General features: G+C 40.3%; 1 protein-coding gene and 2 long non-coding RNA genes across 13 annotated transcripts in view; 2 read left to right on the top strand and 1 right to left on the bottom strand.

Moving 5' to 3' along the window:
• LOC132231709 (uncharacterized) overlaps positions 1–25257 on the bottom strand; it is a 319045-nt gene that overhangs the window by 253113 nt on the left and 40675 nt on the right. The window lies entirely within an intron of this gene.
• Positions 1–25257, top strand: part of KIF1B (kinesin family member 1B) — a 137585-nt gene that overhangs the window by 76391 nt on the left and 35937 nt on the right. For 7 of the 11 annotated variants that reach the window (XM_059691303.1, XM_059691305.1, XM_059691300.1 and 4 more), the window contains 9 exons: positions 12374–12467; positions 13436–13584; positions 15151–15329; positions 16010–16147; positions 17348–17596; positions 22313–22431; positions 23635–23720; positions 24053–24182; positions 24369–24531. In XM_059691303.1, the coding sequence (XP_059547286.1) occupies positions 12374–12467; positions 13436–13584; positions 15151–15329; positions 16010–16147; positions 17348–17596; positions 22313–22431; positions 23635–23720; positions 24053–24182; positions 24369–24531 (1307 nt within the window). Of the gene's footprint in view, positions 1–103; positions 4973–12373; positions 12468–13435; positions 13585–15150; positions 15330–16009; positions 16148–17347; positions 17597–22312; positions 22432–23634; positions 23721–24052; positions 24183–24368; positions 24532–25257 lie in introns of those variants that run through there. The other 4 variants (XM_059691308.1, XM_059691309.1, XM_059691310.1 and 1 more) reach the window with 2 other exon arrangements.
• LOC132231708 (uncharacterized) lies at positions 19168–21314 on the top strand. The gene is made up of 2 exons (XR_009452120.1): positions 19168–20692; positions 20763–21314. It is a non-coding gene; the product is annotated as an uncharacterized LOC132231708 (long non-coding RNA).

The raw sequence follows: 25257 nt of genomic DNA, 5'->3' as shown, positions 1-25257 counted from the left end.
TTGGTTAAGGCTTTTTTGCTTGCTTTTTCTTCAATTTGATTTTCATTTTTTACATTTTAATTTTGGTTATTTTGGGGCCATTTTTTGATTTTGTTTTCCAAAGGACGCGGATTCTGATAGCGGGGATGATTCTGACAAGAGGTCCTGTGAAGAGAGCTGGAAACTGATTACTTCTCTGAGAGAAAAGCTACCTCCCAGCAAGTTACAAACCATTGTTAAAAAATGTGGCCTCCCTAGCAGTGGGAAGAAACGAGAACCTATTAAAATGTATCAGATACCCCAAAGAAGGCGCCTGAGTAAAGATTCCAAATGGGTCACCATCTCAGATCTTAAGATTCAGGCTGTAAAAGAGATTTGCTATGAGGTTGCTCTCAACGATTTTAGGCACAGTCGGCAGGAGATTGAGGCCTTGGCCATTGTTAAGATGAAAGAGCTTTGTGCCATGTATGGGAAGAAGGATCCCAATGAGCGGGACTCCTGGCGGGCAGTGGCCAGGGATGTCTGGGACACTGTTGGTGTGGGCGACGAGAAGATCGAAGACATGATGGCCAGTGGTAAAGGCGGAACTGATGTCGATGATCTCAAGGTTCATATAGATAAGCTGGAAGACATTTTGCAGGAAGTCAAAAAGCAAAATAACATGAAAGATGAGGAGATAAAAATCTTAAGAAATAAAATGCTCAAAATGGAAAAAGTCTTGCCACTGATTGGATCTCAGGAACAGAAAATCCACGGAAACCACAAAGCAAAGGAACCTGTTGGTGCTGGTGTCAGTAGCAACTCTGAAAATGATGTAGGTAAAGGAGACAGTGGAGAACTTGGGAAAGAAGAACGTGTTTCCCAGCTGATGAACGGGGATCCAGCTTTCAGACGTGGACGCCTGCGTTGGATGAGACAAGAGCAGATCCGGTTTAAGAACCTGCAACAGCAGGAGATAACAAAGCAGCTTCGTCGGCAGAATGTACCTCATAGGTTCATCCCTCCTGAGAATCGGAAGCCTCGGTTCCCCTTTAAGAGCAACCCTAAACACAGAAACTCTTGGAGTCCTGGGACACATATCATCATAACAGAAGATGAGGTTATAGAGCTTAGAATTCCGAAAGATGAAGATGGAAGGAAAGGAAACAAGGATGAGAGCCAAGAAAAGGGTGGTAGAGCAGCTTCTAAGGATCCCCAGTTACCATGGGGCTCTCAGGGCATGCGAAGTCAAGATCACATCCAAGTTAGCAAGCAGCATATTAATAGTCAACAACAGCCACCTCAGTTACGCTGGAGAAGCAATTCTCTCAATAATGGCCAACCGAAAAGCACGCGCTGCCAGCCATCTGCCTCCTCAGAATCGTTAAACTCCCACACTGGTCACCCCACTGGTCACCCCACTGCTGATCTGCAGACTTTCCAGGCGAAGCGCCATATGCATCAACACCGTCATTCTTACTGTAATTATAACACTGGAGGTCAGTTAGAGGGCAGTGCAGCCAATTCTTATCAGAGGCAGACTGACAAACCCAACCACTGTAGCCAGTTTGTCACACCTCCACGGATGAGGCGACAGTTCTCAGCACCCAATCTCAAAGCTGGTCGAGAAACCGCAGTATAAATTACTGGACAAACTTGAAATCCTGGTGGAGGAAACAGGCGATGGTAGCTCGATTTGAATTGGTTCTAGCCTTGGCCTCGAGTTCCTACAATTTACATTATTATTTGAATGTTGTGTTCCTACAGATAATAACTGATTTTAATATTGTCAAAACATAAAACACTGGTAAATGTTTCAAGACCTCCCTTTTGTTTGTATACCATATGGGCAGTTTCTGGAATTTTGGACAAAACACTGAGACCTCCCTTTTGTTCCTGAGACTTTCCTCTTTTTTTGGTGCCTAGATAATATACTTACATAAACTGGTGTTCTTTTGGTGTAAGTTTATTATGTTTTTATAATGCCTATGAATTGATCTGATAACCAGAAAGACCTGCCTCTTGGTTTATGCAAACATTCAACTTTTTTGCTTTTGTAGCTAGAAGAGTCCTAGTCTTCAATTGGAGGATTTGATATGTAGAATTAAATGTTTATTATTTCCCCATAAATGCTAGGACATTAGTTTAAAAATAATAACATGCAACTATGTGGACACAACTTTGGATTTCTCATCCATATGTGTTCCTTTTAAAAAATATAATTGGACTTTTCACAAGCCAAAACTAAATGTCTCCAGACATATTTTATAGTATATAGCTTTGCATCTTCACAGACCTTGGACATCTAATTCTTCTACATGTTCCATAGAACTGATTCAGTAGGGTGTTTTTTTTCTGTTGACTGTATCAGTATATACATGAAATTTGTCAAAATACCGAATCTTTAAATTGGCACCATTTCTGGATTTCTGTTTGTGCATTTTGAAATCGAACATATTATTTCTCTCTCACACACACTGAACTATTCACCAAAATCATGCCAACAGAAATACCAGCAAAATACTTGTATACTCTGAGCAGTATATATATGTTTATAGGGAGATTATTTGGTGGGGAGAGGAAAGAGGTGGGACACGGGGAGAAGACTACATACAGCTTATGGCTGTGTGCTGCGTATTTTCAGTAGATGATAAAATAATGAAATAGGCTAACTTTGGTTGGGTTTAGAATAAAGGAGATAATGTATAATGAACTATTCTTTGATTATCAGTAGTAATGCTCACAGACACTCAAGCAAGCAAAGAGAAGTCCTTTTGAACATTTATTGTATCAATACCTCATTCACTGTGTTGTCTAAGTTTGCCTCACTGGAGAATCCACCAAAAACGATGGATTTTAATGGGAAGAAGAGAATAGTTTTCTACATCTCTTGAACTTGTCAGAAACTTTCTTAAGAGGCAGTGTGAAGAGCCAACGATGTCTGCAGTTGCCTGACTTCATGTTGTTGAAGATTCCCAAGTCACACTAAGTCTTCTATCAAACACTTGTCTTCCAGATGGTGTCAGAATTGCAGCCAAGATAGTAATTAACATTCAAGGCAAGGAAGCCTTAAAGATTGTGATTATATAGTTTTTTTTCCTTTGTGTGTGGGCACTATGCTTTATTAGAACATATTATTTTTAATCATAGTATTTTTTTTCTTTGCTTCTAAGAAAATGCTTTCTTAATGCACAAAAGGTTGCTTCCAGTTAACTTTGGGAAGATATTTTTGCTTTTGTAGCTAGAAGAGTACTAGTCTTCAGTTGAGGTTTCATGGAAGATTAGGCAGGGGCGAATGATGTTTGTAATGGTTGACTAATTGAGATGATGATCTTCTGTATCACGTGGTTTAAATGAACTCAGTAGGGTACTTCAGATCAATCACTTCAACCCCAGTTTTGTCCTTCATTCTCCTTAGACATAGATTCGTTAACTAGTCATTTCTTGCAAAAAAATTATTTTCTAAAATAAATTAATTAGTAATAAAGTAAAATAATTAGTAATAATTACTCACCTTTCACCTCTAGAGCTAAAGTGGGTTTGTATTTCCCTAACTTGAGATAACGTAAGGACAGGTCCATATATGTTCATTTTTATGGTGGCCTTTTCATCTCAGTATGGGCCAGTGCCTCCCTTTCCCACTAAACCATGGGAGTGTGTTTCTACTGGTGACCAAGTGACCCGGTAGCATGAAAAGTAACATAATATTTTCATTTGCAGATGTGGGTTGTGATAAGCACTATTTACCCAAACTGGTGTTCTAAAGAACTAGGTTTGTGTTTGTGCTTCATCTGCTGGTCAAATGCTCACAGGTGCCCTCATCTTGCTGAGATGTTTAGATATCAAAAGGAGCCCTTAATTTCAGATGACCAGGAAGAAATGAACCAAGGTTCGACTGGCTACCACATATGTCCCTGAATTCATACATTTGAGAGCACATGTTGTCTTAGAAAATAATTTTTGTCTTTAAAATTATTTCATTGACTCTTTTTACTAAGTAAGTAACTAGTGCCGTGCTTTTGGGAGCTTTCGGTATAGCCTGTATTGCCGTTTGTTTTTTAATTTGACAGTCTCTCTCTGTAAGCTTAAATACAACAAGATCAAGGAGAAATGGTCATCATTAAACCGTTATTATATTATTGAAGTATTCCTAGCTATTATCATAGTGAAGTGGGAAAAAAAAGCATTTTGCTATTGAAATTATACAATGATCTGCCAATAATGGAAATGTAGCAGAGACCTAATTAATTGGTATAATTTCACAAGCCAAAATGGTATTCCTTAGAGAGTCAAAGACATTCTGCTTATAAGTCTAAACTAGAGGGCTTTTCCTTTATATTTGCTTCTAATTCTTCGTAGTGCTGTGAATTACTTCTTTTACTAGAAATGCAATGAAGTATTGTTTATTCCACTGAAGTGACTTGAAATGACCTCCTGTGCTTTGGGTGCAGGTTGATGCTGAAAAAAAAACACACCACAAAATAAAACAAAACACAGAGTTTGCCACACCAATGCCTGCATCATAGGCTACTAGATATTAGACTACAGGAAGTTACATACATTTCCTCCAGTCAGCTGCTGTTCCCCTGTGCCTTCTGGTCCTTTGTAGACTTGCCTTAATGATTTGTACAAAAGACTGGGAGGAGGGGGAGCTGCCATGTCCTGGTGAGCCTAATGAAAATACCTTCTGAGGCGCAATGCAAAGTAAGCATTTGTTCTGTACTGTCAGAGCCCGGTTCTGCACTATGAGGAGTTTTCATAATTGTCCAGTTCATGTCATCTTTCAGATTTTATAATCTGCTCTAGATACTTAGTTTGAACCACTAGGTTGTGAAATGTATTCATTTCCTGCCATTATTACTGTAAAATCTTCTTGTTCATGAACAATGGATTTCTCCTTTAATTTTTTTTTAATTGTTGAAGACTGTCTTTGAGTGTATGATCTACCTAATTAGAAAAGGAGAGTTTGTAATGTTAAAAAAAAAATAAAGTCCTCATTCAATAAAAGCTGAAATCTTTTAAAAGTGTGATTTCTCACTGATGAGGGAGGAGGGAAAAGTGAGACAGGGTGATGCTAATAGGCCTGATCTTGACTTTTATTTATTGCTTTTGCTTTTGAAGGTGGTGGCAACCCAAGTCTTTTTTTCTTCTTCTCAAATTTGTACATGAACTTGATTAGCTTAAGCTTTTGCTTTTGTTACCTTTTCTATTTATTAAAATTCTATCTTAAATGGGAACTTTAACCTCTACTTTATGCTACATTTTATTTTAAAACTTTACTAGTATAAGATGAGTGAGGAGACAGCAAGTATCACTTTCAGATTTCTTTCAGTTTACCTTAAACTATATTCAGGTTTTTTTTATTAATCTTGATTTGAAATTTTTAAAAATGAACAAGTATACTTCCTTTCATATGGACAGAAACTACATTTCTAAAAAGCTGTTGAGTAACTGTTTAGCTCTTCTTTTTTTCCTTTAACCAATACTCCACCCAGAATGTTGGTGCTTTGCTAGAGGTGAAACAGGACAGAATAGATTTTTCTGGAGTGGACCATCAGTCTTATTGAAAATTTAGACATGACATTTTTATATTGAAAAACACAATCCTACATTGTATCATGAGATGTTTTTAATGAGGAACTTGAGAGAATGCTATGCTTGGATTGATTTGCTGCAGGCCGCATAATCTTTTCCTTCAGGTACTTTGTATTTTTCTGCTATTGGAGAAACTGGCGGGAAAGTTGCCAAGATCGACCACTGCTAGGGAGACACAGATGATTCCAATGCAGTGTGACATGCACAGTGATAGTTGTGTGCACAGAGTGAGAATGGGGAGGGTGGGAAACGGTGTTTGAAGGAGTAAGCCCTGAGCCAAGAGCTGAGCGCCAAAGTACAACTGGGAATTTATCCAAGGGAAGAATGGCAGGGGGAAGGGGCGAGGAAGCGTGTCAGGGAACTGGGAGTAACTTGGGGTGCTGAGAATTCCAGCTGTGCTGGGGAGTTACAGTGAGAGATGAGGGCAGTTGGGTGGACAGGGCTGGATCCTGGCATGCTAAAGAGTTGGTTGGGGTTTTTAAAAAACAAAATACCTTTTATTATGAATTATACAAAATCAAAACTCCAAACAAGCACTGCTTATAAGATCCACTGATATTATATTTTAAAATAACAATGTCTTTAAATCTGAGTTAGTATAATATTTATTTATTTATTTATTTATTAGTTAAGGTATTACAAATGTGTCCTCATCCCCCCCATTAACCCCCAACCCCCCCCCATATTTATTTTTAATACCAAAAACAACCACACTAATACTTGATAGAATTTTGATGTCTGATAACCCCTGCCTATCAGACCGCATCCAATTAAAATATATAGCTTTTATTCATGAAAGAAAATAGTTTATTCAGTTTACAAAAGAAATTTGAGGAGTTATATTGGGTTTGAATTGAAGAAAAAGGCCCAGTTAAAACGTGGAAACAAAATTTTCATTTGCTGGAAGCTGAAATCAGTGTATACATTCTAATCAAAGATCTGTCCCAGGTGGCATTTTCAAGTTTTTAAAAGTGTACCAGGCCAAATCCTTAACTGCCTTCACTGCTTCTGCTTTGCTTTCCCCCCTTTCCTTCCTCTCTTCAATGTTTTTCTTTGCCTCTGGTTCGTCTATATGGGGTATTGTCCATGCTGGCCTAGAAAACTCTTTCTATTCTTAATATCAGTCTCCATTTTTATGTCATCTTTTTCATCTTTCACCACACACTAGGTTTTCTCTTAAAAAATGTTTGGGGACTACCACAGTTGCTATCTCTTAAACATCTTTCATGGAAACATCAGTATCGCCCTGGCTGGCATGGCTCAGTTGGTTGTGCATCATGTCCTGCACCAAGAGGGGGTTGGTTCGGTTCCTGGTCAGGGCACAAGCCCAAGTTGCAGGCTTTACCTGTAGTAGCAGGTGAGCGAAAGGCAGCCGATCGATGTATAGCTCTCACATCAATGTTTGTTTCTCTCTCTCACCCTCCTCCTTCCTCTCTTTTAAAAAAAAAATCAATTAAAAAAATCTTAAAAAACAAACATTGGTATCTACTTTAAGAAGACTTAAAAACAAAAAAGAATACTTTAAAGTCTGCTAAGCTCCTTTGGGGCATTCTGCTTTCTCTTTTCAGCATGCATCTTCCTTTCCCACTTACTCTGTAAGCTTTTAGACATATTTTATCTGAAAAGGTTCACCACTCAGTCCGCACGCTCACAACCAGGAGTTGGGATCGTACCTTAAGTGTGTTGGGAAGCTACCAAATGGTTGCATACAGCGAGATTGCATTGTTAGATTCATTTAGAAATAGCCAAAGTTTGGGTTGGAGAATTGTTGGAAGGAGGCACGTTTAGAGCCCATTGCTCCAGTTGGGAAGTTGCAGTGTGAACTTCCCAGGTGAGAAACTGCGCTTTCCCAGTAAAGGCAGGGAGAAAGGAGAGGCTCCGATAGATTATTTTTAGGAAGAGTCAACAAATCCGCTTGCGGTCGGGTAAACCCTGTGTATCACAACCCACGAAGTGAGGAAGGCTGTTGCTTGGATCATGGTTGGAAAGTAAAGTAGACAGTTGCCGGGCCCACCCCAAAGTTTCTGGTTTGGGAGGTGTGCCACGGGGCCTGATCATTTGCATTTCTGTTAGTTCCCAGGTGACATGGATTCTGCTGGATCAGCACTCACCTTTGGGAATCTTAGTCTAGAACAGGAGTTCCCAAGCTTTTGAAGGGCCAGATGGTAAAAGGTTTAGGTTTTGTGGGCCCTTTTTTTTGCAACTATGCAGAAAAGCAGCCATCGACAACATGCAAAAGAATGGACATGGACTGTGTTCCGATAAAACTGTCTACAAAAACAGGCAGTGGGCTGGGTTTGGTCCTGGCCATAGTTTGCCTACCCCTAATCTAGAACATGATCACTTTTGAGAACTATTCACTAGAAGATCAATATATGACAGTGTATCTGAGCTAGGAGACAGCTGTATGCCAGACACAGGTGATTTAGTGGTAAGTGACAGGTCTCTGACCTTGTGAAATTCACAGAATTGTGGAGGAGACCGCCATTAGACAGTCACACCAAGAGATACACAGTACATTTGTGCCAAATGACGGGGTAAAATACAGGGTGCTCTGAAAGTTTACAACCAGGCGCTTCAGGGAATGCAAGGTGGCCTTTCCTGGCTCTCAGCTGATCACTTTTTGTTTCATTTCACTGAGAAAAAGAAGTAATCAGAAGAAAACTTCCTTTTCTTCCCACTTCTAGTCCCCCATGCATCCATCCCCATACTTGGCCTTGCTCCTATCTTGGCCCTGCCCTTGTTCCTACATACCATCTGTCACCTTCTCAAGGACTTGCAGTACCTTTACCTTCTCCTTTACAACATCAGTTTCTCTCCTTCTGAATTATTCCTGTCACATAAAGGCATGATTTCATTTCACCAGTTTCCTAGGAGCTGTCACTCCGTTTCTGTTTCTTTCCATAGGAATTCTCCTTGAGAGTCTTCTTACTGAATTTCCGCTTGTCCACCTCCCATGGTTTTTGTGTCCTCTCCCCATTCTTGCTTGAACTCACTGTAGTCAGACTTTTGTTCCCACCTTACCACTCTCATCAGGGTCCAAAGATACTCACAGTGACAACTCCGGGGGGTGTTGTCAGTCCTCATCACTTCTTGGGACACTTTGTTCACTTGGCTTCTCATTTTCCTCTGACCCCTCTGGCTGCTCCTTCATGCTTTCTGTGGCCTTACATTGGCTATTTCTGTATCTGCCCATTCTCTTCATTTCTGGGGCTTTTCCTTCCATGTTCTCATCGGTGAGGGTGAAGATAGTAACTCGTGGGTATTGAGCCAGTAAACCTTTTTATGTGCATTAGGTCATTGAATCCTCCGAGTGTCCTCTCTCTCAAGTAGATATTGGCATCCCATCTTATACTTTCCCACAGTCACCTACTACTGAGTGGGGATTCAGGTACCATCTCAGGCAGGCAGTCTGCAGACCACTGCCTTGCTTCCCTCTGCTGACTCCCAAATGTCCTCCCCAGCCTAGACCTCTGCCCTGACCTGTAGACACAGGCACAGCTATGACCTGACATCCATACAGCTAACTGGCATCTCACATTTAAACTGTCTAAACCGGAGCAACTAGCTCAGGCCAAAAATGCACGAGTCATCCTCAGTTTCTCCTCTCTTACCTCACCCATGAGCACATCATCAGGAGGTCGCATTGCCTCTGCCTATAGACCATATCCCAGCTCCATTCTCTCTTTACCACTTCACTGCTGAAACCCTGGACCAGGCCACCGCCATCTTCCTCAACATCACTGAGAGCCGCACGACTCCTCCTTGCTTCCAAGCCCCCAGGCCGTTCTCCATGGAGAGTGGTGTTTCTAAAACATATATGAGACCACAGCCCTGAGCCACTCAAAGGCTTCCCTTAGAATAAAATCCGTAGTCCTCACCACAGCTGTCCATACCCCAGTCCCCATCTGACCACCTCTCAGCTGCATCTCGACCCTCCCGCTCTCCCACTCCACACACAGCAGTCTGCTTTCCATCTCAGGACCATTGTCCTTACAGTTAGTTCTACTTTAATTGGAATTACACCCACCCCTCAAGATCTCAGCATGCTGGCTTAGGTCTCTGATTAAATGTTATCCCTACACAGAGACCTTCCCTGGCCACCTAATCTGAAAGTCTTCTCCCATTCCTCTCTTCTCCATATTAACCCCTCACACCTACCTTTCTTCATAGTACTTCAGTGTGCTGAAATAACAGCATACTGTGTCTGTTTACTGTTTCCTGTCTCTCCCTCACCACTGTATTCCTAGCATCTGACACATAGAAGGGATGAAAAGGTATTCTCTTGCTGACTGGATGGATAGATGGTGGTTAAAAGAGCGTCCCATTTCCACTGTTTGCTAACTCTGATCTTTGGAAAGGTACTTAATTTCTTTAAGTCTTTTTCTTCTTTAACATGAGGGTAACAATAGTACCATCTTCATAGTACTTCATAGTATTAGTGTCTTTCATATCACTGAACTGTATACTTAAAGATGGTTAAGATGCTCCTGGCAGGTGTGGCTAAGTGGTTAGAGCATTGGCCCGTGCACCAGAGGGTCTCAAGTTTGATTCCCGGTCAAGGGCATGTACCTTGGTTGCGGGTTTGCTCCCTATACGGTCAGGGTGGAAACCAATTAATGTGTCTCTCTCACATCGATATTTCTCTCTCTACCCCTCCCTTCCTCCTTTCTACTCTAAAATCAGTGGAGAAAATATCCTCAGGTGAGGATTAACAAACAAAAAAAATGGTTAAGATGGTAAATTTTATGTATTTTATTTACGACAATAAGATAATGGAGGAAATAAAAAATTAAAAAATCCTCAGTCCTGTGTGGTAGGCAGGTCAGATATTAAAATCTTCATATTAAAGATGACAAAAGTGAGGTTTGGAGAGGATTTAACTTTCCCAGAATTATCAGACTAGTATGCAGGTGCCAGGGGCAGAACCTAAGCCCTTTACCTGCTAGTTTAATGTTTTTTTTGGTGTGTTTAGATATCTAACAAAGCTGGCTTTTGCTCACTGCCAGCTCCACTAGAGAGAGAAAGCTTCCTTTGTGAGACTGCATGATAATTGACTAGAGCCTTGAGAATATTTGCACCCTCCCTAGCATTGCCATTGGGAGCTCCTTTTGTGATGGAGTTTGCTAGCCAGGCTTTCAGTGGAGTATTTGGTATACTTGGAAAGCTCTGGAGTATTTGGTATGTGACTTGGAGAGCTCAGTTTGAAACAGGATATAGACTGAACCCTCTGTCCCATGACAGCCTCTACTAAGGTCCCTCCCAAGAAGCAGGAGATCTGGACAGTACATTTTAAAATGCTGTGCTCATGCTATGGTTTGGTATTTTACTATGCCGAGGTCTCTTTTCTTAACCTTACTTGTTTTATTTTTTAAATGCCAGCGTTTTTCCACTAATAAATACTACAAGCATTTTCTCCCAGTCTCTACCCACCATGTAATTTTGATACCTCAGATATGTGGTCTATCTGTTTACATATGGTATGTCTATTTGTGTATATAAGAAGAGTACATTTTTTTTATCCCTCAAGAACAATTTTTTGCTTACTTCGGGGTGATACTCTTATTGAAATGCATGGAATAGATGGAGAAACAAAGGACAAATCTGATTTGTATTATAACAATACATTTTGTATTATCCTATATAATAAAGAGATAATATGCAAATTGACCATCACTCCAACACACAAGATGGCTGCCCCCATGTGGTCAAAGATGGCCGGCAGGGGAGGGCAGTTGTGGGTGATCAGGCCAGCAGGGGAGGGCAGTTGGAGGCAATCAGGCCAGCAGGAGAGCAGTTAGGCATCGATCAGGCTGGCAGGGGAGTGGTTAGGGGGTGATCAGGCCGGCAGGCAGGCAGGCAAGCGGTTGGGATCCAGTAGTCTTGGATTGGAGAGGGTGCAGGCTGGGCTGAGGGACACACACCTTCCACATGCACGAATTTTGTGCACTGGGTTTCTAGTAATAGTATATTTAAAAATAAAGCACCTTTATTGACTAACTAAATGCAATCAATAGATTATTTTAATCCTAATAGCACTGTGATCTTTTGGTTCCCTGAAGGCTAAACTCACCCTCCAGCTGCAAAGTCAGTAATATTTTATCTACAGGGAAGGGAGTTCAGACGCTAATTTTTTCTCATCTAAACAGCTAGATAATTGGAATTGTTGCTGGTACTGGTGAATTTAATCTTTTTCAGCATTGTTTTTTTTCTAGAATTGCTTGATATGTAAAGGTACTACTTAAATGTTTTTTAACATTTAAGGGACACATGCATTTTCCCCCTTCAAAATCCCTCCTTTCTCTACCACAAACCCAAATAAAGAACTCTTGAACCCTGGCTGGGTGGCTCGGTTGGTTGTAGCATCTTCCTGTACACTGAAAGGTGTGGGTCAATTCCCCAGTTGGTGCAAGAATGAGAGGCAGCCAATCAATGTTTTTCTCTCACATTGATGTTTCTCTCTCTCTCTCTCTCTCTCTCTCTCTCTCTCTCTCTCTCTCTCTCTCTCTTAAAATCAATAAAAACATACCCTCGGTGAGGATTTTTATAAAAGACAGAACTCTGGAGTCTGAGGGAAGAGAGATTGCAGTTAATTTTTTTCTTTGTAACATTTACCCATTACAAACTATCTTGTGTGCTTTGTGGGTTTTTCCTTCTAAGTATTTATCTGTATGTCTGTCTTTTTATCATTGTTTTCTGCCTCTATCTTCTCTCTCTCACTTTTTTTTCTTTTGCTATCTCTACTTTCCCAGTATTCCTTCCCTTTTCCTTCCCACTTATCTCCTCTCTCCTACATGTTGTCTCCTTTCTCTTTCTTCAGGACTATGAGAGTAAATTGCAGGCCTTGCAGAAGCAGGTTGAGACTCGATCCCTGGCTGCAGAAACAACTGAAGAGGAAGAAGAGGAAGAAGAAGGTGAAATCTAGAGACTGACACTTTCCTGTGTATATCTTTTGGATCTATATTATCAAATTAGTCCTTTACCTGTGATCAGAGCTGGATTTGACCATAGTTGACCCTACCATTTATTGACATTTCACTGCCAATTTGAAGATGATTTTTTAAAGATGCTCAATGCTGAGAATCCAGGCTGTAGTCTATGAGATGGGAGTGGGATTGTGAGCCTCAGAACACAAGATTTCTGAGTAGTCTTCATATAAACCTCTGGGGCAATGTACTTGTACTGTCCAGTATTACTGTACTTATGAAGTTCATGTATATTGCAGATAAACACAGAGCTTAATCTTTGTTAATATGTTCTGTTCTATTTCCTGGTTTATGATTTATGTCAGGGATTTTCCGTTGAGGACTTAGGAACATATCAATGTACACTAAATGTACCTCTCTTAATTCTTCCAGAATTTACTAGCCTTATATTACAGTATAAACATTGGTCACATTTCACTTCTCTACCCAGCCTCTCAGTAATATGAGGTTCCAAAAGAACTTTGAAGCAATTCTTAATTTATGTGCTAAATTCTTTATTTTTAAATATCTAGGTAAAATATAAGGCCTTTCCCCCTGTACCAGAAAGAACAATAGATGTATATGGCATTGTACAATATCCTAGGGGTTTTTCTATATTATAATCCACACATTAGAGATACTCTTTTTTTTTTAAAAAAAAAAAAAAAAGGAGAAATCTATTTCTTTGATGTATTGTTTTAAAATAAACAGTAGGATTTTTAGAAGTTTTCTGAAATGGATATACTGTTGTCATAATCAACAGAATCTAGTAAGCTTTACAAAAAGTAAGAAAACAAGAGCAGCTGGCTGGAGAAAGACTGGAAAATACCATACTTGATAAAAGTGATGAGTAGAAGAGGATATAGTTTCTACATGATTATGAGGTCACAACAAATATACTGCATTTGCTCTTTCAGTTCCTTGGACACAACATGAATTCGAGCTGGCCCAGTGGGCCTTCCGGAAGTGGAAGTCTCACCAGTTTACTTCTTTAAGGGACTTACTCTGGGGCAATGCTGTTTACCTGAAGGAGGCCAATGCCATCAGTGTGGAATTAAAGAAGAAGGTACGGAGGGAGTGAGAACACGCACCATCGGGAGGCAACGCTGAGCCTGATATGCGGTTCATGGTGCTCATCTTGAAATAGCCTTTCTCCGGGTGAACTCAGTTGCTTTTGGCTTTGAAACAGATTTATATATGACTTTATTTAATATGTGTGCCCGGAACATAATAGGTACTAATTATATTATTACATGAAACTTTAAAAACAACACATTTTCTAGCTTATGGTATTTTATAAATAAGGAGACTGTATTCCTGACAAGAGCTAGAGAAGCATGTGAGTAGAAATATGCTTCTCTTGGGTTTCTGACATTTTCAGTTTTCTTTTAGTTTTTACAATTAAGTCTGCACCTAAGTCCCATGTGCCCCCTCCTATTCTAGGACCTCAGAGGCGGTTTTGTGGAATGGACAAGCGCATGTGCTCTGCACCCAGACAACCAGGTTCCAGTCCCAGCTCTCCTGGTTGTGAGGACACTAACAGCCCTGTCCTCCATTCCCTACACAATGGGCTTGGCAACAATGCCTGCCACCCAGGGATTTGTGAGGGATGGGAAAGTGGATGACCCACTGTTTAGCAGTGTCCTGACTGCTAAGATTACCGGGGGGTGGGGGCGGATGGTGGGCAATATTGTGTAGTAGGTAAGAGCACAGACTACCTGGCTCTGGGCAAATTCATATCGTGTTCTGAGTCTGTATTCTAGTTTGAAAGAAAGGGGATAAGGAGTCTTCATTCATAATCTCAGCCACCCATCTCATTTTGTAATTATTTACTAGTTACTCCTTCCTTCAAGTAGACTAAAGGAAGGCAGGGGCTATGTCTTGCTTTCCTTACTGCTGTACGCTAGCATTTAATTAAAGATTTATTGGTGAAAATAAGATAGGAGTGAGGATGAATGACATGGTGCATGGAAAGCACTAGCCGTGTGGTGAACACTTGTAAGAGTCGTAGTTGTAATCCTCTGAATTTAACATGGAAAACTGTGACATGTTCCTCTGGACCTACCCATAAATGAGAGACCAGATAGAGATGCATTCTTGGGTCTTTTGTATAAGTTCTACAAAAGTCAACCAAATTATGTATTGCAAATTTAGTTTGTGCAAAAACGCTGCCAGGAGAGAAAAGGAATCTTAAAATAGCATAATTTGACATTAGAATTATTCTCTATGATGAGTTTATAAGTGGCCAGTTTTTTGTTTGTGTGTGTTTTTTCCAGTTAATCACAGCTGTTTGTTTAGTATATACTATATGTTCATTTTTTTTATTTACATGTGTGTGTTTTTTAAATTGATTTCAGAGAGAGGGGGAGAGAGAGAGAAACATCAATGATGAGAGAGAATCATCTATCAGCTGCTTCCGGCACACCCCCTCCTAGGAATCAAGTCTGAAACCTGGGCATGTGCCCTGAGCAGAAATCTAACCATGGCCCACTGGCTCATGGGTCAATGCTCAACACTGAGCCACACCGGCCGGCAACATGTGTTTGACTTCTTTTCCATTGGGCATGATTATATCACCTCATCAATGACGCTTACATGCTAAAAACAAAGGCTGTTTTTTGTTTTCATTTAGGTGCAGTTTCAATTTGTGCTGCTGACTGACACATTGTACTCCCCTTTACCTCCGGAATTACTTCCCACTGATATGGAAAAGACTCATGAAGACAGGCCTTTCCCTCGTACAGTGGTGGCAGTAGAAGTCCAGGATCTGAAGAATGGAGCAACACATTATTGGTCATTGGAGAAACTCAAGTATGAAAACGTTATTCATAAAGCCAGTTGTTTTATTTAGGAAATAGTAACGGGCTCAAGTGGGCTCCTTCAGACTCTCCTTTCTGAGGTGTTGCTATTGCTTCCTTTTTTGTGCCTCTAAATGCTGTCGCTGGCCAGGGATATTACTCTCCATCCGTTTTCTCCTAAGTGAATGAATCCCACTCAGCAAACACCTTTGTCATTTGTAGATGGGATTTAAATTCATACTCCACAAGCCCTCTTATATTTTAAGTGTTCCAATTTTATGGCACCTATGTATGTCTTGGATCTAGTAAGTATTCATCTTCTCTGACCTGGAACTCAGGATGACCAGTAATGTAATAAACAGGAAAGTTATAATGTAGCTTCCTATGCATTTAGTATGATGAGGTATTTTTCACCACTTCAGTGTATTTGAGATGTCACACAGCATTGAAAGACATTTCTCCTGTGACTCGGTGGAGGTTAGGTAGCCATTCTTGATTTTTGGTGGCTTATCTCTAGACTCAGACACTTTGGTTACTGTTTTGGTTTCTGTACTTTTGGTCTTTCATTTTGTTTAATATCATTAAATAGTGGGAGGGTTTTAAAAATTTTTTGCATGGAACATACTTTCAAAGTGAAACTATTTCATGCCATCTTGTGATATTAACCCAGTGCACTTTGTGTTTACTACATAGGCAGAGGCTGGACTTGATGCGAGAGATGTATGACAGGGCAGGTGAGATGGCCTCCAGTGGCCAAGACGAAAGCGAAACCACTATGACGGGCAGTGATCCATTTTATGATCGGTTCCATTGGTTCAAACTTGTAGGAAGGTATGTGATGATTTTACTTGATGTCTTCCTTTTAAGTAATGAATGGTTTTATTTTAATTGGATAAAACTTCAGCATGTTTGACAGTAAGTTAAAAGCAAAACAGTATAAAACAGCCCCACTTAGAATTGATCCACTCTTACACAGCCACTCTGTATATGTGTCATTTGGTATATTTCCTTTCAGGTTTTTTTTCCTCAACATGTATATTTGTTTAAGTCTCAGACTTTCAAACCAAGTAATTGACAGCCTTCCCAGACTCTCAACTCATTCACAAAATGGCTTATAGTTGAACAAGATAGATTTAAAGGAAAAAGACAACCTGTATCTGTATCCCACAGTTTGATATTGTAATGTGACTGACAACTTAACATACTGCACCCTCTGCATGATCTGAAATGTCCTCACTTTTTTAAAAAAGCAATTCATCTCACTTATGTCTTTGCCAAGGGTGAATTAGTTGCACATCTTGGTAGTCCCCGTGAGCCTTTTTATCATATACATACTTTTAACATTTAATGAAAACAAATAGTGCCCTGTGAGTCCATATTGAGTCAAGTTCTTAGAGGTTTAGAATTTAAAAAGCAGAGAAATATAAGTTTTGAACTTAATGATTTCAGAATTTAAATTGTTTTCTATTGCAAAACCTTTCTGACAGTTTTAAAGGACTTGGGTGAAAAGGAAGAGCTGCAGTCCTAGTATTTTGAAAAAGATAAAGTCTTTTCCACTCCACTCTGGTAGTGGACTGTTTTTAAAGAGACAAATTGGCCAAACATTTACCCATGCAAGGCACATCCTTGCTTTGCTATATACCAGTTCATCCATTTTGTTTTCTGCTCCCAGATGACATGGGAATTGGAATAAAAATTTAGACCATATTATTTCGCCTAATACTGAGTGGCTCCTTTGAGGCCTGGCTGTTGATCTTTTGTGCAAATGGAGAATAAAAACGTTCCAGAGCACATTATTTACCTGGGATATTCTACTCATGTGTTTCCTTTGCTTTCTTATTCTAAGGATCAGTCCTTGTTCCCTTTCACCTGAACCAGATGATTTTTGCTTATTTTATCCTTTTGCTTTTCCACTTGCTTTTATTGTGTTGATTCCTCAGTGGGTTCTGTGCTGTTGGCACCTGTGGCTTCCTGTTTAACCAACTATTCCTCTCTTTGGCTGTGTCAATCCGCGTCTTACCTGGTGTCTAGCTCCCCCATTTTCCATGGCTGTGTGAATGAGCGCCTTGCCGACCGCACACCCTCCCCCACTTTTTCCACGGCTGATTCCGACATCACTGAGCTGGCTGACGAGCAGCAAGATGAGATGGAGGATTTTGATGATGAGGCATTCGTGGATGACACCGGCTCTGACGCAGGGACGGAGGAGGGATCAGATCTCTTCAGTGACGGGCATGACCCATTTTACGACCGATCCCCATGGTTCATTTTAGTGGGAAGGTTGGTGAGGTTACTGTGAGAAAGGCCAAAAGGGACCAGCTCTTGCTCTAAACAGGCTCCTTGTGCAATTTTGGATGACCTTGCCTTAGCCAGTTCAATTCATGACATGCTGATCTGGCTAGTGTTTGTAAGGTACTGGGTCTACTTGGTGCAGCAGGCATATAAGGCCCAAGAAATCATTTGATCTGGCCCTGCCAAGGCATTAGGGGTGAGTTAATTAAATGTTTGACCATATATAGCAGGCTCAGTTTTAAGCTGATGATTGTGTATGGCCCTCGGAGGATGTTATAAATACCCGAATGGCCCTGGCAGGAGAAAGAGTCCCACCCCTGCTCTACCTGGAGGACCCCTTGTCTTCAGTTGCCCAGTAATACTGTGAAGGAGGACGCCCCGGAGGAGAACATGATTAAAGCGAGGAGTCAGAGGTTACCGGGTTGAAGAATGGTATTTTGCCAAATTTTCCCTATTGTAGGAGTGCGAGTAAGGAAGCATAGGTGACAGCTTGAGAAAGAGAGCAGAGAAAGCCCAAAGCTAGGCTAAATGATTTGTGGCATCAGCAGGAATCAAGAGGACAAAAATGAAACGGGAGTAGTATTAGGTTTTACTTTTTGCTTTGTCTGTGAGTCCAAAAAAGAATCAAGAACACGAAGTTTCCTTTTCATCTAAAATAGATGCCTTTCTTTGGCCAGTTTCACTGAGCCTATCTATAAATCTTTGGCTTCTGCTAAACTTTTACCTATAGGCTTTGTAATGATGAATCTCATAAAATTATCGATTGGCACCATCAACAATGGATACTTGTTCACCAGTACATGAAACTGCTTTGTGTTAAGTTTCGTTCACCAAACTGAGGCATTGTCTCTGGCTCCATCTGTCAGTGATGCAGAGCCCCCTGCCCTTGTTCCTAATACTGGGGTCTTTGTCTTCATCCAGTCTTCACGCTGAAGTAATTTTAATCACAAATTCAACAGAGCAGCACGCACTGTATCAATCAAAAAGCATGCCCAGGTTTTAAGGTATTAATTTAACTTTAATGGTTGATTAGAACCACTATTGTTAAACCCTTTCAGAATAAGGGAATTATGTCAGTGTTAAATGGATAAGCACCAGTTATCTACAAATTAAAGTGTAGTGAGTCTCCTGACCCAGTAAAAACATAAGGTCCTAACATTTAGTTCATAGTGTGGTGTTGGTTAGTTGGTGAGAGCTAAATAAATAACGTAGAAGATAATCCCTGTTATGGAAAGAGGGAAAATGAAAGCTTTCTGATAGAAATGAAAGTCTGAATTATGGCTATTGGTAGTAATATTAGCCTCAGGGGTTAACAGTAGTGAGGAGACATTCACTTAGTTTATCCAGGAATAAAGGATTATGTAGCCATGAATCTTGTTTTCTACTGGTGTATTGCCAGGAATAGATGCTAAGAATTTCAGAGAAGCCCATTTATATTACAATTGAGAAAGGTCATTCTGTATACAAATAACGGGACCATGATGCTCTCTTTACTTTATGGCTACGTGTATCCATCCTGCACTAAGAGGGTCAGAAGTTTGGACAGAACCAAGTTTAGTCATATCAGATTTACGTGAAGATAGAAAGCAATGAACTCTACTTGGATTTTCAAATGGAATCTTTATGGAGCTATGGCTTAGGAATTGACCTTTCCATTTGTATGGGTTCCCAGGTTCTAAAACTAACTTTGGCCTGCAAGAAAGAAGTTAGAGGAGGAAGTGAAATCACAGCAGTCAGTAAAGTGAAAGATAGTTCTTTATTTTCTCTCTTGCCTGCATTGCTCATCTGCAAACAATTTATAATAGTGCAACATCCCCTAGTTATAGAATGGTCATTGTGCATGCATGGGGAGTAACTTCTTTCCTGTTCTGTGACCCACAGGATTCGGTTTCTCTATTGGCATGTAATTGCAAACACAATTCACTTGTAAAAATTTCCAGTTTCTTGTGAAAATTCCATTTGTAAATTTTGTTCTTTGGCTGCCTCCAGTAAATTTTTATATGAAAATAAAAAGAGCTTGTCCCTTTAGCTATTCTTTTATGGCATGCTTGGATATTATGAACCATCCATCATAATTTGGGATGACATGTAAAATATTTAAGCTACTTTTCTGGGTTAAAAGGGAGCAAAGGATGGTTATTCTGTGATCTCATTATCTGAATTGACATTCTTTCTGTAACCAGAACCATAATCATGTTGATTTTTCTTATCTTTATGTTGACAAAATTTGTTTCCCTTTTTGATATAACTTCACAGAACTTACTGCTAATATATCTTTTATATCTTTTCCTCTTTCATCCCTGTTCTCCTTCAGTCTGCTAGGTCAGAGTATAAGGACTCTCAAGAATATGGAGTAATTATTAAATACCAGTTCAAAATATCCATTAAGTTTTTATACAGCATTGATACTGACTGCCACTCACATAGAATTAAAGATTTCTCTTCTCTAAAAGGAGACATCTATAACAATACTTCCATTCTTCCAAATTTGGGATAGCCTTTGCCATAGGAAGAAAGGAGAGTCTTGTGTTTAATGTGTACTCAAACCGTACTTTATGTAATATGCATGTGTGAACATGATATGCTGTGCCTTCAAGTGGTAAGCTTTTTTAAAATTAAACACAGGAGTTTCTGTTTTTGAGTAGCTATTTTTAAGTATAAAAAGATAACCATACAAGTTAAGTAGAGTTAAGAATCTAAACATGTTCTATGTAGTCAGTGTTCATTGTGAGTAAGGCTTGGAAAAATCAACTTGATATAAAGTTGGATGGCTTTGCTTCTCTATCTCTGGTGGAAACCATTTTTCTGGAAAATCTTCTACCTGTACTTAAAGACAGAGGACAATTCCTTTTCCCATTTACTTATATATTTAGATGTTTGATCACCCACCAGTGGCTAGCAAGACCAGACATGGTTCCTATCCTAATGGGTTTACAGTCTGGTGGATGAGACAGACAAATTAAATAATCACATACAGAAAGAAATGTAAATCCTAAGCAATGCTGGAATCATGTGTTACTGAGATCATATAACATTGGGGGGACCTATCATGAGAGATCGGTATTTGGGATAAGACCTTAAGATGTGGAATTAAAAAGAAAAAAGAAAAAAAAAGATGTGGAATTAAAGGCATGAGGTGGGTAGTGGAGCTCAGAGAGGACTCTAGGCAGGAGATGAACATGTGTGATGGCTCTTTATGGCCAAGGCTTTGAAAGTGGGCACGTCTGGCTGGAACGCCATTAAGACATGAGTGTCATCTTGTTTGTATACCAACTTTGGGAGGGAAATTATCCATATGGTACCTTATGCCAAATTCTTAGTCTTTAAATTATGTCACAGTAGTTGATGTTTGAGAGTCTTGTTTGTAATTTTTTAAAAAGACTTTTCAGTTTTTAATTTTTTGTGCAACAAAGCTTTAACCCTCTGTTTCTTAGCATTGCCCTCCCCCACCTTTGGAGCAGACTGAAAGGGAAGTAGACATCATTTGATCTGATTTAATGTTCACTTGCTGTTATTTTGTTATACTTTTCATTCATATTTCATTTATGCTCTTAAAGTTTTAACATTTGTTTTTCTGTGGTGTATTTTTCTATTTTCAGAATTGTTTTCATTACTTTGAGTTGAAATCCCACAAATCCACTCATCTTCCTTTTCTCTTTGTCTTAAAGTAGATTTTTCAGAGCATAAATAGAAGCAAGCAGACATATGTGTCACATTAGTTATGTTTGATTTATTGATGCAAATGTTTACTGTTTGTCTTGTCTTGTGTTCAAAGATCAGCATGTACCAAGTGGGAAGGCAGGAGTAACAGTAGGAACTAAATGCTATTTTCCATTCACTAATGGGAATAAACACTCTCAAGTTTTGTGGTCACCAGTTTTTATTACTTAAAAATAAAATCAATAGTCCCAAAATGATGAAAGAAGGAAAAAGAATACAAATGTGATCAGACTTTGCCAGTTTTTTTGAAGTAGAAAATGTTAGGTCTGTAACTTACCTTTGTATGTGCATTTCTGAATTAGGTTTTGGACCTAGGAGTGAAAAAGCAACCTGTAGCTGCCCTCTCCCTGGGCATTTATCTTGATTCCCATCCAGAGTTTCCTATAAACTGGCTACCCAAAAACTTCTGGCTACAGAGCTTTTCCACCCATATGTGTTGTAACCCTGCCTGAAGACAATAGTCATTTCTTAGAGTAAAATAAAGACCCACAACACTGTGACTTGAAATTTATTTTAGACCTATTAACTATATTTCAGTCACATTCTTCTGCCTTTTTCGTCTCCTGATTTCTGTTTTATCTATTGGGAAAAACAAAACAAACCTCTTTATAATTTCTTACATGAAAAGGGTAAGCTCTTTAATGGGCTCCCTTTCCCCACCCTTAGCACTATTTATACGCCAGTATCTTGAAAGTCTGCTTCCAATTGTTACTCTTCTACCTACAGTAGTAATTTTTATAGGGCGTGATTCATTTGGTGTAAATTGGTCTCTGTCAGCTGTTACCAAGCATTTGCATTGGTTTATATATTATCTGTGCTAAGAAAGAATTTGAGGTAGTCTGAGAATACAGAGCAGAGAGAGAGGTAACCTTCAGACAGAGCCTAAAAGCCAACTCAGTTTCACAAAGGTATTTCCGATAAATCTGACAGCCAGCTTCTCTGTCGGTGGGATGCTCAGCTGTGTCCCCCCTTTTCTGTCTCTAGGGCATTTGTATACCTGAGCAATCTGCTGTATCCCGTGCCCCTGATCCACAGGGTGGCCATTGTCAGTGAGAAGGGTGAAGTGCGGGGATTTCTGCGTGTGGCTGTCCAGGCCATTGCAGGTAGGTGACCCTCTTCTGAAACAGAGCTGTGAACTCTGCTTGGAGACAGAGCAGGCCAGTTCTGCAGGGTCACGCTGCAGCTGCACGTATAGACTGCAGTGCTTTTGTCTGTCTTGGAGAAAGCCTTTATTGCTTCCTTTCTAACTGTTGTTACTAAGTATCAAAAATAGATTCTGTTTAGTCTGGACTACTGTTATTTTGGAATAATGGGATAAAGGGATTTCCTTTAACGTGAAACACAACTCTTGGGTTAACTTTATAAAAGTCACTTGCGTTTTAAATAAAGTGTATTAACTGCCTCAGAAGTAACTAAGGACTTTCAGTACTTTTTTTTGTCTAATTTTCTCTCAGGGTACTTCTAGGCCTTTCTGTCCCTTAGCTATTTTGTAACTAGAGGCCCCGTGCATGGATTCGTGCACCAGTGGAGTCCCTTGGCCTGGCCTGTGGGGATCAGACTGAAACTGGCTCCAACACCCCCCAAGGGGTCACGGAGTGAGAGGGCGGATCTCAGGTGATGCACCCCAGAATCGGGCTCCCTCCTCTCTGGTTCCGGGTGCATCACCCAAAACCACAGCTGCCAAATCACCACAGCTCAACAGCTTCTATGTTGAGCATGTGCCCCCTGGTGGTGGGCTAGTCAGCCGGTCACTTAGGCTTCTCCATGATCCAGCCTCTATTCTGAGGACGAATGTGGCCATTTATTGTAATTTTTCTGTTGTAATTTCTAAATGCTATGCTGTGACCTTTCACCTTTACCCTTGGAAATCTGTTACATATTCACCATTGTTGAGTTTAGGGAAGTCTTCATAAGTACAGTCTAGTATTTTGAAATATTTATTGAGTATTATTGAATATAACCTTGCCAAGTGAAGAAATCAGTATTTTAGATACGGCATCTGAACAATATCAAGAACAAAGCTGATTCTTTGCTCATTTGGGCTAAGGGAGTTGGTAAGGTTACCTGAGTAGAGTTGGAAGCAGCCCTTGTGATTTTATTGCTTAGGTCTCATTTTCTCTTTCCTAAACAAAAGGACTTGTCCTTCGGTTCTCCTCTTATATCAAAGTTCTCGGAACCTAAGGCTCCACTAGTTCATTATTTATTTTATAATCCAGTAAGAGTCGTACCCCCTCTGCCTCATATGTAGTCTCATTTGATCTTTGCTTCTCTCTCTCTCTCTCTCTCCCCCCCCCCCCCCCCCCCAGCGGATGAAGAAGCTCCTGATTATGGCTCTGGAATTCGACAGTCAGGAACAGCTAAAATATCTTTTGATAACGAATACTTTAATCAGGTGAGAAACCTTACAGGAAGAGGAAAAATCTAATGGAAGGAGAAGTACTCAGGTTTATAAAAAGGATGTTCAGCACTGGGGGACAACAATTCTTTTACCTACAACTAAAAAGTATAGGTAACCACAGGGTGTTTAATAGTATATGGGACATGTCTAAGGATTACAACAGTAAGGGTAAAGGCCCAATATTTATTTTGCCTTTTGTAAGGCAGCTCTTAATCCATATATTATTACAGTCACTACTAGTCATTAGGCAAATAAACAAAAGAAAGGAAACGGGGGGGGATGTATTACTATGCTACTTCATCTACCTCCCCCTGCCTTGATTTCAGAGTGACTTTCCTTCTGTTGCAATGACTCGTTCTGGTCTGTCCTTGGAAGAGCTGAGGATTGTGGAAGGACAGGGTCAGAGTTCTGAGGTCATCAGTCCTCCAGAAGAAATCAATCGAATGAATGACTTGGGTGCGTAGACACAGTGTACTGTGATGGGGGACATTTTCAAAGAGGGAAACATATTGACCATTGCATTGACCGATGAGATGGTCACTTTCATTCACCAGGAATGGAAAGAATGCCCTGCTCTCTCCTCACTGAAGGGTGATCTGTGCATTGTTTGAACCAGGTGTGTGTTCGTTTGACCCTCTTTAGATCTGAAGTCAAGCACTTTGCTGGATGGGAAGATGGTCATGGAAGGGTTTTCTGAAGAGATTGGCAACCACCTGAAACTGGGCAGTGCCTTCACGTTCCGTGTGACAGTGTTGCAGGCCAGTGGGATCCTCCCAGAGTATGCAGATATCTTCTGTCAGTTCAAGTAAGCCGCCCCTTGCCTCTGCCTACCCAGCTGTCCCCCCGGATGCCGTCTGTGCTCTGTAGACTGCTTTACATTTGTGAGAGCCGAACACTCCTGAGAAGTGACGACTACCAGTCTCTGAAATAAAATGCTTTCTTCCCGCAAGATGGGAGTAGAACCAGAAACCTACACTGGAAGGAAACAGAGTACATTGTGGGGAGGGGTGTGGCCATGCCTCCTGCTAAAAGGTTCTATTGTGGACCATCGCGCTCTGCTAGGAATATAGGGTCTGGTCCAGACACACCTATTTATTAGTCTTTTTAATGCCCTTCATGCTGAAATGTTGTATTAATAAACAAATCTGACCCTGGCCCACTTCACTCAGTGGTTAGAGTGTTGGCCTGTGGACCAGAGAGTCACAGGTTCTCTTCCTGGTCAAGGGCACATATCTGGGTTGCAGGTTCGATCCCTGCCCATGGTTGGGGTGCATGTGGAAGGCAATCAATAAATGTGTCTCTCTCACTTTAATTTTTCCCTCTCTCCTTTCTCTCCCTCCCTCCCTCTCTCTCTTCCTCTGTCCCTCCCTTCCTCCCCCTCCCCCTTAAAGCAATGAATTATTTAGTCACCAATTATGCCTAATAATACTTGGGGAAACGAAAATTTAAATAACATAATGAACAGTAATATTTTACATCACTTGAAAAAAAAAAAGGTAGTATGTAGAGATGATGTGACAGGTTTCATTTC

Source organism: Myotis daubentonii, chromosome 3 (assembly GCF_963259705.1).
Source record: "Myotis daubentonii chromosome 3, mMyoDau2.1, whole genome shotgun sequence".
Classification (NCBI taxonomy): Eukaryota; Metazoa; Chordata; class Mammalia; order Chiroptera; family Vespertilionidae; genus Myotis; species Myotis daubentonii.
The sequence above is the reverse complement of the archived record's forward strand: the minus strand, read 5'-3'. Positions and strand labels throughout refer to the sequence as shown.